Below are 13,438 nucleotides of genomic sequence, written 5' to 3' on the forward strand. Positions count from 1 at the left end.
ATTTATAAGCAACCATTTGAAACATTTTAAATGAAATTTCTGAATTATCAGGGTTATCCCCACTTTTGTAATCTAACTTTCACATGTAACATGACAGCAAGAGAAATAATCTGCTTTACAATTACGGAAATCTATGCACATTGAAGAACTTTCTTACAGGACTGACAAAGTCGTTAAATTGACAATACTTGTCTACAAACAAAATTGCACAAAGAAAGAGGCCTACTTGCATAAATGCATACAATACAGACCTCAAGAAGATACATTGCACTTAAATAAGAATACTTTGGCAAAGACTAATTGAATCACCCTTTAAAGACTATATTTGGTACAATTCATGACATTATTGCTGCTACTGTCCAAAATGGCAAATAAATCAACAAGATTTGTACATCTAACAGAACTTAATACACTGGATGAACGAAACTAGTGCCAAGGCCACCCATGTAATACAATAATGATATCGCTAAGCAATTGCATATTACTTCGATAAATTAGCAGGGGCCAAGCAAGTGACTTCCTGTGAAAGAGAAACCACACCACACCCAAGAGGACCGGTTGGGTGATGCTCTCCATCTGGGAAGGTCCTCTAATGACCGATGGAGGGAGAACTGCGGAGAGAGCCTTCGCTCGATGCATCAAGGGATGTCTCTCGCAAGGTCCCGACTGTGTTTAGGGATCCATCCTTAGATGTTTCAGGCCTCGATTCTTGTTTGGTAATAGATCGTGAAATGTAGCCTTCAGCGATGCGTATGCAACGTGTTTAGGGAGTCATCCTTAGATGTTTCAGGCCGTGATTCTTGTTTGGTGTTAGATCATGAAATGGCCTTCAGCGATGTGTATGCAATGTGATTGTATGTCAGCACCCACTTTCAAAGTTCCATTCTGTCCTGCAGTATTTGCCATCACCAAAAAGTGGATTCTACCTCAAGATGACTATCAAACAAGGAATTCTTGAATTGAAGAATGTACTCTAGGTGGAAGACAAGCTGTTTGAAATCCAAATGCAATTCGGAAATCGCTCCATGGGAGGACTTCCCAAGATTGAGGACTGCTGTAGATGCATTTCCTTGTCCAATACTTGTCTTTAGTATACATTCTAAATGATACAGCTGATAAACATGGACTACAGAACATCTGCAAAGTATTTTCCAGACCAGCCTTCATTGGCTATGAGCAGTTCATGCTCATTGTTTAAGCACATTAACTGTGTTAGCATCAGTCAAGATAGCAGACTTCTTTTTGGCTCGTTCTTCATCTGGAAAATACAGCAAATTTCTGATTAATGTCCGATTGTTTTTTAAGTTGAGAAAACTTGTGTTGTCATCTCACTCTACAGTTTGATGTCAGTTATGATAATGTCTTCGATGCAGACTCATCTTGAAGATCAATGAAATGATTTTACAGCTGTTTTCAGAATGCTCTTGGAGTCTTGGTGTCCATACACTGTGGTGGAAGTCTAATGAAGACCAAGTTCGATATGATGATGATAATGATGATGCCAAAGGGTGACAATGGCTCGTTGATTTGTTGAATCTTAAACTGTTCAATTCCGTATCAGCAGCACTGGACTGCTTTTTGTGAACTGCAGGACAACCAAGAGGGCCTTCAGAGACTTCTCAGCTCCCTTTGTTGGTCAAATAAGGTTGACATAAAGAGGACTTGAGCTATAGATCCTAATGTACGAAGACACCAGTTGTCCTACAAGCTAGAGATCTGTCAGAGTAAGCTACGAGTGGCTTCAGTTTGTGGCACCTGTTGTTGGCGACATTAAGGTTGGCATGAAGCTGTAGATACATGGACACCCACTAGCCATAAAAGCTGAGGATACAACAACTGCTTGGTTCAGCCCGATAGAAAGGTTGCAGACGTTTTGATGGGCTTTGTGTTGAACCAATGAAACCTGACATGCCAGGTCAGTTTTACAGTAACTGTCATGTAAACTAGATGTTCTGATGACGACCTGAAGCATTTATATCAGAAGATAGTGTATGTTCAGATTGAAAGTGTGACTAGACTGTTAGATTCCGAGCCACTTGATCTCTGAGCAACAAAAAGATAGTATCCTTTGATCAAATGAAGATCCTCTTTCATAGATTTACAGATGATGGTGATGAACTGCTTTTGCTCTGCAGAACTTTGATGCACTCTAAATCCAAGAGGAAGGTCGTTGACGAATGATGTAGAATAAGAACTTCTCCATGAAATTGACTTCCTAGTGTTTGATTGCTATTTTTTTCTCATGTCAAATAGCATACACCTGGATGACACGAAAGATGTATCCTTTTGGATCCTTGTGAGACATGTTCAGGACTTGCGTCGCAGATCCGTATAAACAATGATTAATTTCTCTGACGATTACTAAGATGAACACAGCTTCGATGATGTCATGTCTCTGAATACCTTATGCCAAAGTCAAAGGCTCATGGCCACGTTGGTAAATGTTGCCACTGCATATCCTGCAACAAAGTGTCTTTTGGATGTTACAGTCCCATTGGTGTCTTTTGGTGTGTGCTGGCTGATATTCTTGATGGGGACTCCACCCCAAACACAATCTCCAGGGATTGAAAAACATCCAAAGACGCATGGAGCAATGGCTCGTCACTCCAGATTGCCTGCCTCTGGCCCTCAGAGGACCCGCCAGAAACAGAGCAAACGCAGGATGGTCAGGCAATCCCACCAGAAAGGCATAAGTGCCATCTCCACTCTTTGGCACCAAGCTGTCAACGCCTGTACAATTCTCTTTGATTATTTTAAGAATACACACACAAAAGGACAACATTCTAATCATTCTAAAATTTGCTGACAAAAATACATCAACAATTTCTCACAAGTAAAGCCATGAAATTAGAAAGACGATATAAACTGTAAGGCACTTCTTGGACACACGCCCTTCTAGCCGGTTGCCTGACCTGTCCCTATCTTAACTTTCTCCTCCCGGTCCTCTGCAATATGGCATGGTTTTTCCGCACAGGACCACACACAGGGCCACTGCAAATCTTCAACCCGCAGGGCAGGGTGACTGTTCTAGTTTCAGCAATTTGCAGAGGTGCAGTTCTCCGACTGCACAGAAAAACCACACCATATGTGGGAGGAACACAGCTTTGACACAGTTCCACCCATCCAGTCATCGACTTCAACCAACAAATTATAACAATCTCTTTGAATAATAGGAGTAATCTAACCAAATGTTCAAACTTGCAAATTGGCTTTAAATCCAAACTTAAATCCATTCCCTAAATTCTATTTCAGGTCAAATACAAAGGAATACCTTTGATATATGCACACTGTATTCATCTATAGTTCTTTCAAATAATTGCATATATATCTCACAATATCTCACATAATATAATTATTTGAATACTGAACAAGGAAAGTATCATACAGTTCTACTATACAGCTAACATTAATTCGTTCAACAACAAAATTGTGTGAAGAAAGAAGTGATGACATGTATACAGAAATAACAAGAAGTGTAAAACAGAGGTAAAAATAACCGACTCATTTGAAGATTGTGGTGATGAATAAAATGAAGTATTAACCATGATACAATGTGTTTCTTATACGAGATAATATATCACAACAGGCTATAGAGGTATTCTCTGAAGACTCTGACATTAACATAAATCTGATGCAACAGCATTGCATGGAGCGATGTTACGCAACTTCATAGAAGAGCTGTAACGATGCAAGGTGACAGTTTTTCGGTGTGCTATTAAAGAAAGGACTGCTTGTATCAGATTTGTATCAATGTGAAGAGTCTTTCACATCAGGTTAAGAATACCAGACATAGACTAATGGCAAGGGTTGGATGACAAGAAATACATTGACTTGTTTGTAGAATGGTGAATTATCTTTTTTTAATAGGCATCTTTATAACAAACCTGCTCGGTTCCGACTCCACTGTTTTGGTGGAGGAAGGTGGCGCTGGTCGTGTTACCTTCTTGTTCTCCCAGGGCTGTACAGAAGAGGAGACAGAGAAACAAAAAGACAGAGACAGAGACAGAGAAAGAGACGAAGAGACAGAGACACAAAGAGACAGAGAAAGAGAAAGGACAGGAAAAGAGACAGAGACAGAGACAGACAAAGAGATAAAGAGACAGAGAGGAGACGGAGACAAAGATGGAGACAGTGACAGAGAAAGAGACAGAGAGAAGACGGAGAGAGACCAAGACAGAGGAAGATACAAAGAGACAGAGAGGAGATGGAGAGAAAGATGGAGACAGAGACAGAGAAACAAAGAGACAGAGAAAGAGACGGAGAAACAAAGAGACAGAAAAAGAGGCAGAGATACGAAAAGAGACAGACAAAGAGATAAAGAGACAGAGAGGAACGGAGACAAAGATGGAGACAGAGAAAGGACAGGAAAAGAGACAGAGAAAGAGAAAGAGACAGAAAAAGAGGCAGAGACATGAAAAGAGACAGAGACAGACAAAGAGATAAAGAGACAGATAGAGGAGACAGAGAAAGGACAGGGAAAGAGAGACAGAAAAAGACAGAGACAAACAGACAGAACAAGAAGGAGAATATGAGGGAGAAGCAGTAGAGAAAAAAGGATATCAAGAAGAAAAGAGAGTGAAAGAGAAAGAGAAGGTACATACATTTAGTTAGTCATTGGCGGATAAGGCACAGGTCTATGTATATAATGGATAGCATAAACATATACACTGTCAGTCCTTGTTACTTTAATATCTTAGATTCTAAAAACTCCAAAGTTAATCAAATTCTTAAACAAAACAGAAATCAATAAATAAAAGAGGGTAGTGATTAAAGACACATTGTGCAATGTGAGTATAAACGTTAGGAACTGGATTAGGAGTTACTGTAAGATGGAAAGAAGCTCTTTACAAGAAATATACAATTACAGAAGGGCAAAAGGAACATGGGCATTTTCAATTTGATCTATGGATTTTTTTATGGATCCATACTTTACTTTACTTATACTTTAAAAAAAAAAAGTATAAGTAAAGTAAAGTATGGATTTTTGTTTTTGTTTGTTGTTGGTGAAATGCAAAAAAAGAGAAAGAATTGACATACTGCTGGAGGCTTAGTTTCTGGCTTTGACGTTGGTATTCGGGGCGTGGAAGCGGACCGGGCCAACTTATCGGCCTGGGTTTCGGTCTTCTTGGGTTCCGGGACCGTACTGGAACTGGTGGTCTTCCTGAGACCGGTCCTCCAGGCCGGGACTTCTTCTTCTTGTTTCTTGTCCTGCTTGGGAGCCTGCTTGGGAGGGGGCAGCTTGACCTGCGCTTGCTGAGGGGCTAAGGGCTTAGGTGAAAAACTAGGCATCTGGGGGGCACAAAGAGAGAGGGAGAGAGGTGGAGAGGGGGAGGGAGGGAGAGAGAGAGGAAGAGGGAGGGGAGGGGGAGAGAGAGGGAGGGGAGGGGAAGAGAGAGGGGGAGGGGGAGAGAGAGGGGAGAGGGGGAGAGGGAGAGAGAGGGGTGACAGAGAGAAAGAGAGAGAGAGAGAGATGGGGATATAGGAGATGAAGAAAAGGAGAGGAGATAGGCAGTAAGAGGTAGAGAATAGAGAAACAATGAAAAATTGGAGTAAAAGAGGGAAATAAAAAGAAGAGAGGGAAAGAGAGAAAGAGGGAGAGAGAGAGAGAGAGAGAGAAAGAGAGAAAGGGAGAGATAGGTAACAAGAGAGGAAGGTAAGAGGAGGAGAAAGGGGAGGACAGGAACAGGTAAACAAAACAAAATAAGTTAATCATTATGTTCACAACAAAATAGTGCGTCCACATCTTTCTTCAGCCAGGCTTACAGAAGCCCAGCTTTCTTTTTAGTCTCTCACACGACTGCTAAAGTTACCACCTCTAACCATCATTACAAAAATACTTCTCCTCATAGATTTCTCTTTCTTGGTAACCTACCAGTACCTATGCACAAAAAAAAATTCTGTCCTTGAAATCTTACATCTTCTCAGACAGCCATCTGTGTAATGTAAAAGTAAAAGTACAAACTTAAAATAATACCCTGTATTCTTTTTCTTGGGGATTCTCTCTTTCTAGAATATATCATTTGGCTCAGATTGAAATGATAATGAAAGTCTGTTGTGATATGTTTTGTTAAAGTGAGTAAATGCCCCCAGTGAAAAATGCTCCTGCTTGACCTAAGAGACCAAGAGTCAAAGGATGACCTTACAAATATTTGGACTGTAGGCCGGGCTGAAACTAAGACATCAATTCATATTGTCAATGAAATGAACAAAGTGTAAGTAGAAAGTGTCTTCAAACGGGATTCAAAGTCAGATCAAACTTGAGAGGAGACAAACTGAGTAAATATCGACAACTGAGTAAATATTGACAACGGAGGAAGGTAAAACCACTGCAAGGGATGGTTCTTCAGAAGAAACCTTGAGGCAAAAGCTCTCATTCACTCTTTTCTGTATACAAGCATAGCTAGCAATTTCATGAGGGATGAGCAATTGTATCATCTTTATACCTGTAAAAAAAGGAATACAGGGGAATGGACAACAATTTTTAATAGCTACCGACAACTCCAAAAGCGATCTAGGAGCATAAACAGATCTGTGAAAACTGAAAGGATAAAACAGGGAACTATGGTTATAAGTCCTGTCCAAGGTACAAGGTTATTGAGCAGTATTGCCTTGACTTCACTTCAAGTCACTATGGCACTACATTGGTTTTGAACCCAGAACCTTACTGTTTCAAGACCATCGGTCTAAGCACTGAGCCCTCCCGGCGAAATCATTGTGAATTCTATTTCGAACATCGTCAGGATTTTCTTTGATTAAATGAGAGTCAATCTCAGGCAAATGCTTCAAGGGAAATACAAGGAGCATGGATATTCCTCAGAAAGGAAAGCGATTCTTAAAGGGAGATGGTCATCAAGTTTCCATGGGCAGAAGGCCAAAATTCGCTGACACCGAGCTTGGTGGAAATACCATTATTGTGTATTCAAGCCTGCACACAGCTCACCCGTAGACCATTTCCCCCTTTCTGGTGAAGGAAAAAGCAAGATAATGACTTTATCATAAGTGGGAATGGATGGAAACTACAAAGCATTACATAAGGCCTGTTGGTCATAAAACTGAAGGCTAATCCTGGTGATTGACAAAACCTGTTTTGGGGTAAACACCCGAATGAATGGTGTCAAATTCCCCATGAGAGCCGTTTTAAAAAAGTAAATATCAGACTGGATTGAAGTCAAGTTATTCCCCGATAATAGAAAGACCTGGAGCAATAGTCAATATCTCCAGAACACAAGTTTAAGATCCGCCTTCAAGGATGCATTTGAGTCAAAGTGCAACATTCTTTTTCTGCGCGGTTTGCGGTCACACCGCATATTCTTGTCGAATTTCAAAAAGTGGGCACTTTTCAGGGCCATCTAACCCTGTTGAAATAATAAATGGTGTATTAAACAGCAAACCTGGCTCAAATCTATCCTAACCATGGAAGCCTTCAAAGACTGTAACATTCTTGGTCCTAAAAAGTTGCCAATTTTGTAATGGGTAAATGATTCAAAAAAATAAAATAAATAAAACCTCTTTTCTATCCAACCTTTAAAACCACTGTTCACTGTTTAGGGCCTGAAGCTCTCTATAGAATGCCTAAATCCATCTACATATCTGGACCAATTGTCAAAAGTGCATTTTAATTTACAGTTCAACATCCTCAATTCAAAAAGGTTGCCAATTTGCAATGGTTGATGTGGATAGTGATTTAGCTTTGAACCATCTCTTTGACATCCAAACATAAAAAACGGCTGTTTAGCTGAAATCTGGGAGCCTTCCTGTATAAACTAGACAGCTGTGAGCTATAGAATAATAATAATAATAATATTGGATATTTATATAGCGCACATATCCCCCATGAATGGTGCTCAAGGCCCTCCAACTATTACCCCGGCTCTGTTTAATAGGCAGCCGATTTCAGATAGAAGACATTGTTATTACTAATGTTGCTATCACCATGATTATTATCAGCATAACACACATTCCCACTATTGTTTATTTATAATAAATTGCTACTGGTATTTTCTAAAAACCTGAAACGCTGTTTTATTTTCCGATCCTCATGGTTTCTGTTGGTCTATAACTACTGTCTCAGCCTACGACTCTTTTGCTACAAGCAAGATACCATAAATTCCATGATAATGTAGCAGCGAAGTACCATTGATTTCATTTTGTTCTTCTGCATGTGATACTGTTAGGATTAAATACAAAGTATGTGCGAGTGTGTTGATTAAACTGCGTAACATTAGATTCAAGATTTCTAGTCGGATAGGCTATAAGAGAAGTGTGCAATCCATATTAATAAATTCAACTATCAAAAGCAAAAATGAAATAATAGCATGCAAACTCATGGAATATTCAAACTACACCACGCCACAGTAGATTCAGTGTTATTACGACATGGTTCATGCCTACAACAAGAGAGAGAGAGGGGAGATAAAAAGAGAAAACGGGTTGCCAAAACAAAGAGAGAGAGAGAGTCGGCACACAGCCATCGACACAACAGAGAGAGAGGGGAACTCGACTCGACATGAAACAACTTCAAATGACTTCATAGACAGACGTGGACGTGATTTTCGTACAACGATTACAAAGAATTCCTAGGACTGTCGAAGGGGAACCATCCATCAGAACAGTTCGGAACCATCCACTAGAACAGTAAATGTTAATTTAAACTGTTCTCTGGAATTTGAAAACTTACAGACAGTACACCATGGTTGAAAGCTAACAAATAATTTCACCTGTATCTAAATAAATACCTGTACATACTTTTAAATGCAAGTCAAACTGCTTGAACGATGTATGCGTTGCTGTTTTCTACTTACAGCACTGTAGAAAAGAAACAGTTTCTACAAAAATTGTTCACAGCAAAATGTGCTGTATGCATACATACAGGGCTGGTCTCTAAATGGCCACAAATTTTGGAAATTGGAATTTGGTTGGTCACATTGAGTAATTTTTCTATTTTGAATCAAATAAAAAAGATTTTTGGACAACATGGTTGCTCTCCACTTACTGGCCAAGTTCTACTCTTTCTACATTGCAGTGTTGCACAGCTGTACGCTTTAAGTGTCCTTATAAGTGCAATGCCAACACCTATTAAGTGCTGTGTAGCGACAATTCTACTTTAGCACTGAACACCTCTCATTCAAAGATGGGTGTTAAGTTCACAACCTCGCTTCTACATGAGGATTAACCCCTGCTATTGAATAACACTTTACACCTTACAAAATTAACATCAACACTTCATGTGTGACTTTCTAAAATCTCATTAAACTGTTACTTCAAAATACATTTACTTCTAAATGTGCATCTATTTTTTAAATAATTTTTACACTTTGTGTAAACAGCTATAATCATTATGCAAATAAATTAAAAGCTGCAAGAATTTTTCTCTGCTAATTCACTTCATATTAAACAATCCAATCACTTCATTGGGAAAGCCCCCATAAAAGGGGAAGCCCCTACAATTTGTAATGGGGAGATCCCCTATAATCTCTCTATACAATCCACATGTATACACATTTTTAAAAATTCAAATCCTTATCAAGCACTCAGTTTGAAGCTTTGAGGCGCAATAAATGTCTATTCTTGCTACCTTCTCTGCTAATTTTTTCATATTACAAGGAGTTATGTTAACAAAGTTCTGATTGCGTTTAGAATATTTTGTTCCCAGTTATTTGCTTGAGCCTGTCGCCCGTGCATTTCTACGCATTACAACTGTAGTCTTTTCTAGTAGCATATTAGGTGTGGTGGGATGTGATCCGATGGCTTCTGCTAAATTGAGGCTGTGCCTAGCTACCCATCAGGGCTGTTAGGTTCATTACAGAAGTGAAGAAGAAAAAAATGACAAAATGAATAAATCTTACTTTCTTCCAATGCTTTGATGAAAGAAGAAGAAAAAATAAAAAATGTAATTAATGAATAGATTGTTAAATAGATCATCAATGTAATCCTATACTCCCTTACAGCTCCCCACCCGAAATGCTACATAATAACTTGAAGACTTCAATGGTACTTTAGACCATGATATGAAAAATAGGTACTTTTGTTATTCATTCTATTAATTGGATGGAGAAGCATAATGTAGCTTTGTATTTTGAATGGTAAGTAATTGTAAGAATCTAGACTTCCTGGGCATGTTGCAAATGCTGATAGATTCATCATCAGGCAATCAAATCCCATTGTAATTCAGCCTAAGTAAATATGGAATACAATCCCCCATACTTTAAGAAAGAACTTGAAGCATGCAATCATATTTTAAGATTATAATGAAAATAACAAATAATATTTGATTATTTATTGTATGGTTTGTAACAAGCACTGAATGCTTCTCTTGAAATATTCTTTTAATCTACTCTGTATTCTAGAGGCCACTCAAAATTACGTCAGATCAAATGCAAGGATGAATCATCTGAAATCTAACTATGTCAACCATTACAGACCTAAATTTCAATGTAACATTTGTAATCAAACCACTACATCCCGACCCTCGACCCTCAAACTTTGATCCTCACCCTTGGAACCTTTCCATTTAGACCCAAAGACTAGACCCTTATCCTTAGACCAAAATCTGACTCAAACCCTAGACCTTAAACCACAGACCTTAAACTCTTAGGGCCAGATTCTACTAAAATTCTAACCCTATGGCTGGCTCCAACTTTTGTTCAAAATCATTTAAGGAATTTATTCTTGGGTCTAGATTTTCCTGTCTCATATAATCTTAGACCCCGACTTGAGTCTTACTGCAATAATAGAATAAGGACCTTTGACTCTAATCCATGAGGCTTAACCTCTGACCCTAGTTCCAAGACCTTAACCATTAGACCTCAACGCTCTGGACCCTGACTCTGAGGTAAGGATCCTATCCTTAGTCCCTGACCTTTAGACCTCATAGTTTCTGGACCCTGACTCTGAGACCCTACAAGGATCCTTCTTATTCTTAGACCCTGACCTTTGAACTTAACAGCTTAAAATGTAGCTCTTATCATCTAGTCCCGAGACTGTAGCCCAAACATGTGCTCTTGGCATTTAAAATAAGAAAATAAGACTAAGGAACAAGCTATTTTACTTCTTTCTTTGATGGGACCATACATGTGCTACTGGCATTTAAAAAAAGAAAGACTAAGGAACAAGCTATTTCACTTCTTTCTTTGATGGGACCATACATGTGCTATTGGCATTTAAAGAAAGAAAGACTAAGGAACAAGCTATTTTACTTCTTTCTTTGATGGACTGGCAGGTTGAGGAGTGATCGTGGGGCGGCCGAGTCTACTGTTGACCTCTACTGGCCTTCGGCTTGGGGTCGGATTCTTGTCACTGTTCTTCTCCTCTTCACTCTCTTCCTCCGAACTTTCCTCTTCGCTTTCGCTCTCCTCTTCGCTAGAACTCGACGATTCCATCGTCTTCTTGACCTGAAAAACATTAGAGAATGCACAGAGATGGCAACTGGGTTAGAACATGAACTGTTTGACTGATTTTAGAAAAGTTAATTTGACAGTCTCGGACTGAAAGTTGACGGCTTCACAAGCGACATCATAAAATTTGTCGCTGGTTTCGCAAACCAACGTAAGCGCATCGTCCTAAGTATGCAAGTTACATCGGTTTGCGAAACTAGTGACGAATTATGGTTAGCCACCCCTAGATGAATGTTGTAATTTCTTGCCGATGTTGGCAAGATATATAAAAACCTTTGTAACAGAATAGGACAGAAATAAATAATTATTTGCATTCTACAGTATCATTGTAAAACAGAGCTAAATTCTACCTGTCAAATACGCCAGCTAGCAATATCCCTCCCCTTTCTCATTCTCCCTCTCTCTCTCCATCTGTTCATCTCTCCTCTCTCCATTTCTCAACCTAGTTTCCCCTCTTATTCACTTTCTCTCTCTCTATTTCTATACATGTCTCTCTCTCTCTCTTTATATCTCTGCCTCTCTTCCAATAGCTCTGTAACTCTCTATTTTGTCTATCCGACTCTCACTCTCTGTCTTGGTTCCAATCTCTTTCCATCTACCTCCCCCCCTTCCCTCCCTTATCACCTAAAACACAAAACCTGTATTGAAAAGGCGTGACACATTGAAAATAGGTACAGTAAACAATGCTCTGCATAAGAATTGACATCAAGTCATCAGAAAACACTCCTCGAAGATCATATCCTGTTCATACAAATGATTATTAAGTTTCAGTTGAATTGTTTTTCAACACTATGTAACACTACTTTACATGACATAATACCGCTCGTCTTCCTCTACTCAAAAATTGTTCCGATTACACCTCTTATATTCATAAATTTCTTCAATAAACCACATGTATTATACATTGCAGTCATTTTAAATAAATAACAGATATAATGATGGGTAAATAACTCAATGCCATCATATCCAAGAGGAAAGTGATCACTATTTCTATACCATTCTCCTTAATATTGTCTCCTACAAGCTTGCTACTACACCCTAAAGTACATTGAATATTGTGTCAACTGAAAGTATATGCTACTATATTGAACATACAGCATAGTCGAATGATCCATAGCATTCTAGTATTTGCAATCTAGCACTGATTTCAAGTATTTAAAAATTACTAAAGGGGACAATTTGGAGGGGTCAAATACTTTGTTCGTTTCTCCGAAATCCGCAGGAAAATTACCATTACACCGAACAGACAGTGATGCTGTGCTTAATTCACTGGAAATAGTAGACAGGTATTGACACGTCAGATGATTGAATTCTAATTAAATAAGTTGCGGAATTATTATATTTTACTAGCTTCTTAACAAAATCACCATTTGAAAGACCTCTCAAAAAGGCAAATAAATCACTGTTACTAAACATAGCTCATGGTTACCTAACTTTACATAATCCTTTTCGATGTTCGCTACGTCCTTTCTTTCTTTCTTTCTTTCTTTACAGATGAAGATCAAATTCAGTTTTCTGACGGTTGGTAAAAATTCCACTATCGAAAAACCTTCCTAAGAAAAAAAAATTATTCTTTTCTTCAATTCTTTTTTTATTTCTCGGTTACCAAGAAGCATTTGATATATATCTCTACTGATAAAGATGAAATACATTTCCAACACAGGTGGCAAAAAAGTCCACTATTGAAAACTCTCCTTAAAAAAAATGTTTCTGTCCTTTATTTTTTTTTCTTGGTGAACAAGAAGCCAAAATTGTCAACAAGATACAAGCCATTTTCAAGCCACGAGAGTTGTCATGCACAAACCAGCCACTGAAACACACTCGCCCAAAGTGCAAAACAAAAGTGAATGAGGAAAGAAAAGAAAAATAAAAGAAGAAAGAAACAAATTGTAACATTGATTTCATACTCATTCCTGGCTGGAAAAAAATGGATGATGATGAAATTTCTGTCATGATCAAACTTGCGTTGGCATGGATGATGTCAACTTCAACAAAAGCATCTAGCATAGATGAAGAAAATTGGACTGAATCTGATGATTATTTTT

The 13,438-nt window shown here is 38.6% G+C and overlaps 1 protein-coding gene across 4 annotated transcripts in view; it reads right to left on the minus strand.

Moving 5' to 3' along the window:
- The window catches only part of LOC591869 (protein phosphatase 1 regulatory subunit 12A), a 124,241-nt gene that overhangs the window by 61,618 nt on the left and 49,185 nt on the right, over window positions 1–13,438 (minus strand). For all 4 annotated transcript variants that reach the window (XM_030987818.1, XM_030987817.1, XM_030987820.1 and 1 more), the window contains 3 exons: window positions 11,196–11,390; window positions 5,038–5,289; window positions 3,885–3,958 (listed from right to left, as the gene is read on the minus strand). In XM_030987818.1, coding sequence (XP_030843678.1) covers window positions 3,885–3,958; window positions 5,038–5,289; window positions 11,196–11,390 — 521 coding nt within the window. The remainder of the gene's footprint in view (window positions 1–3,884; window positions 3,959–5,037; window positions 5,290–11,195; window positions 11,391–13,438) is intronic.

Source organism: Strongylocentrotus purpuratus, unplaced genomic scaffold (genome assembly GCF_000002235.5).
Source record: "Strongylocentrotus purpuratus isolate Spur 01 unplaced genomic scaffold, Spur_5.0 spur5_scaffold_17, whole genome shotgun sequence".
Classification (NCBI taxonomy): domain Eukaryota; kingdom Metazoa; phylum Echinodermata; class Echinoidea; order Camarodonta; family Strongylocentrotidae; genus Strongylocentrotus; species Strongylocentrotus purpuratus.